General features: G+C 52.5%; 1 protein-coding gene across 1 annotated transcript in view; it reads right to left on the reverse strand.

The window, feature by feature from the left end:
• The window catches only part of CELA2B (chymotrypsin-like elastase family, member 2B), a gene marked incomplete at its 5' end in the record, with an annotated part of 59,731 nt that extends 57,684 nt beyond the window's left edge, over nucleotides 1–2,047 (reverse strand). Inside the window, one exon of the mRNA XM_011993988.1 lies at nucleotides 1,950–2,047. Within this exon, the coding sequence (XP_011849378.1) occupies nucleotides 1,950–2,047 (98 nt within the window). The remainder of the gene's footprint in view (nucleotides 1–1,949) is intronic.
• Between the last annotated feature and the right edge of the window lie 167 nt (nucleotides 2,048–2,214).

The raw sequence follows: 2,214 nt of genomic DNA on the forward strand, positions 1-2,214 counted from the left end.
CCTGGGATGACAGGTGAGAGGCTCTGGCCAGACAGGGGTGACATCACCTCCCTTCCCTCCCAGGCCTGGGGGCTCCTGGCTCCCACTTACTATGCAGATATCCCCAGCCCGTGACATAGCAGGGGTAGTTGTTGGGTAGAGTGGCGCAGGCAGGAGGGAGGCAGGCCAGCTGGATCTTGTCGGTGAGGGACACAGGGTTAGCCAGTTTGACCAGGGCAATGTCGTACCTGGGTCAGTGCAGAGGCAGAGCATGAGGACGGGGTTGACTTTTCCTGCCCTGTGGGGCTTTGGAGGGCTCTGAGACCTTGTCATCGTTCCCTGTATGTTACCCCAACTTGCTCTGAGTGGCAGGGTCCCAGGGCATCTTTGAAAATGCAGAGGGCCTAGTTGAAAGGAGCAAGGCAGGAGAGATTGTGTCCTACTCCAGGGACAGTCACAGGATCGACAGCACTGTCCCTGTGTCCCCAGGACTTGGCATGAAGTAGATACACGCTCAGCCGACAGGGGCCCAGCAGGCTTGACTGGCAGCAAACCCAGGTCACTCTGGCAGTCTTTGCTTCTCCCTCCCCAGGTCACATCCCCACCCCAGACATCTTTGGAGCTGGTTCCACCTCTAAGAGGCCAGAGCTTCCTCCCCCTCCCTATAGAAGAAGCAGAGGGCATGTGGTGGAGTTGAGACCCTTGCCTCTGTGAGACCCCCATCTGTTCCCTGACAACCTCACCCCCAAGTGCACTCAGACGGTAACAAACCCATTGGAGACATCGCTGGAGTTCCATTTCGGATGCACCACAATCAGAGAGACACTGACGAGCAGCGAGCCGGACTCCGCAATGTAGAGATTGTGCCGTCCCAGCGCCACGCCGTAGGTCAAGGAGGAGCTGGGAGAAAGGGGGCCCAGGGAGAGGGTCACCTCCAGAGGTCTGGCTTTGGATAATGTTGGGATAGACCCAGGTAACTGGCTGCTGCATGAGCCGCTAGTTGGGGCTTGGGTTTGGGGATCTTTCCTCCCCTGGGACAATCAGTTAATTATAATAGAGCCTAAAGTATATAACGTAAGAACTATGATCATATAATAATTGTTACTATACTAACTTTAAACTATAATATAAAATAAATGTTGTAATAACACAGACTGTAGGATTATGGAGGGAATGAGATGAACACAGAGAAAACAGGAGTCATTTGCTCTCAAAGACATTTTTCCCACCTTTCATTTTCAGATGGGGAAACTGAGTCCCAGAGAGGCGTAACCTGGCCCACAGTCCCACCGTTAGTGAGAAACCAGAACCAGAAGCCAGGACTCCTGACTGTAGGCCTCTGTTATTTTCCCCCAAACCTCCTAGAGCTTATTGTAAATTAGATGGGAGAAGGGATCACTCCCGGAAGGAGTCACACGGACCCAGCAGAAGCTCCGGTGAGTTCCAGCTGTGATGAGCAGCGGTCACGGACAACGAAGAGGAAAAGTGAACAACGGTGCAGAACCTCGTGGGCCTTTATAATTAGTCTATAATTCAGAATTAGCTTTCACTGGGCACTTACTAAGTGCCAGGCCCTTTAGTAAATCAACTCATTGAATTCACACTAAATTCTGTTACTCCATTGTTTTCTGCAGGTGATGGTATTGAAGCTTTGAGAGGTCAAGTTGTTCAAGGGAACCCAATTCCAGATCCAGAGGCCACATGTAGTTTCCCCAAGAGGGCAGAGATTAGGCCTTCCCTTTCTCCTCATCCTCCCTCAGTACCTGGCTCAGGACATCCCATCTATGCCATGTACTGACATTGATGGGCCAACACACTGAACCATTGATTGACTACAGCTTGTGTCTCAGCCAGGCTAGTGCTTATTTGCAAGGCTGCTTTATGTAGCGTGATTCAGGCCATTTAAGACCCCAGCTCAGAAACGAGCACCGGCTGGGGAGCAGGCCAAGTGCCCAGGGAATGGCAGTTACCTGATGCAGTGGGCAGCCGTCAGGACCCAGTTGTTGGTTACCAGGGACCCTCCGCAGGTGTGGTACCAATTGCCATTGGAGGTGTATACCAGGGAGACCTGGGGAGAAACACAGGAGCTCTGTGGCTGTGGCTGAAAAAGCAGGGCCTCCCTGCACTCCAGTTTCCCAAGAACAGGGCTGAGACTAGGGTAAGGGGGAGTGAGGCACTCACCTCAGGTGCACAACTTAAGGGGGCCCCCAAAACCTCAGACGTCATGATAAAAAA

This window comes from Mandrillus leucophaeus, unplaced genomic scaffold (assembly GCF_000951045.1).
Source record: "Mandrillus leucophaeus isolate KB7577 unplaced genomic scaffold, Mleu.le_1.0 Scaffold439, whole genome shotgun sequence".
Lineage (NCBI taxonomy): Eukaryota > Metazoa > Chordata > Mammalia > Primates > Cercopithecidae > Mandrillus > Mandrillus leucophaeus.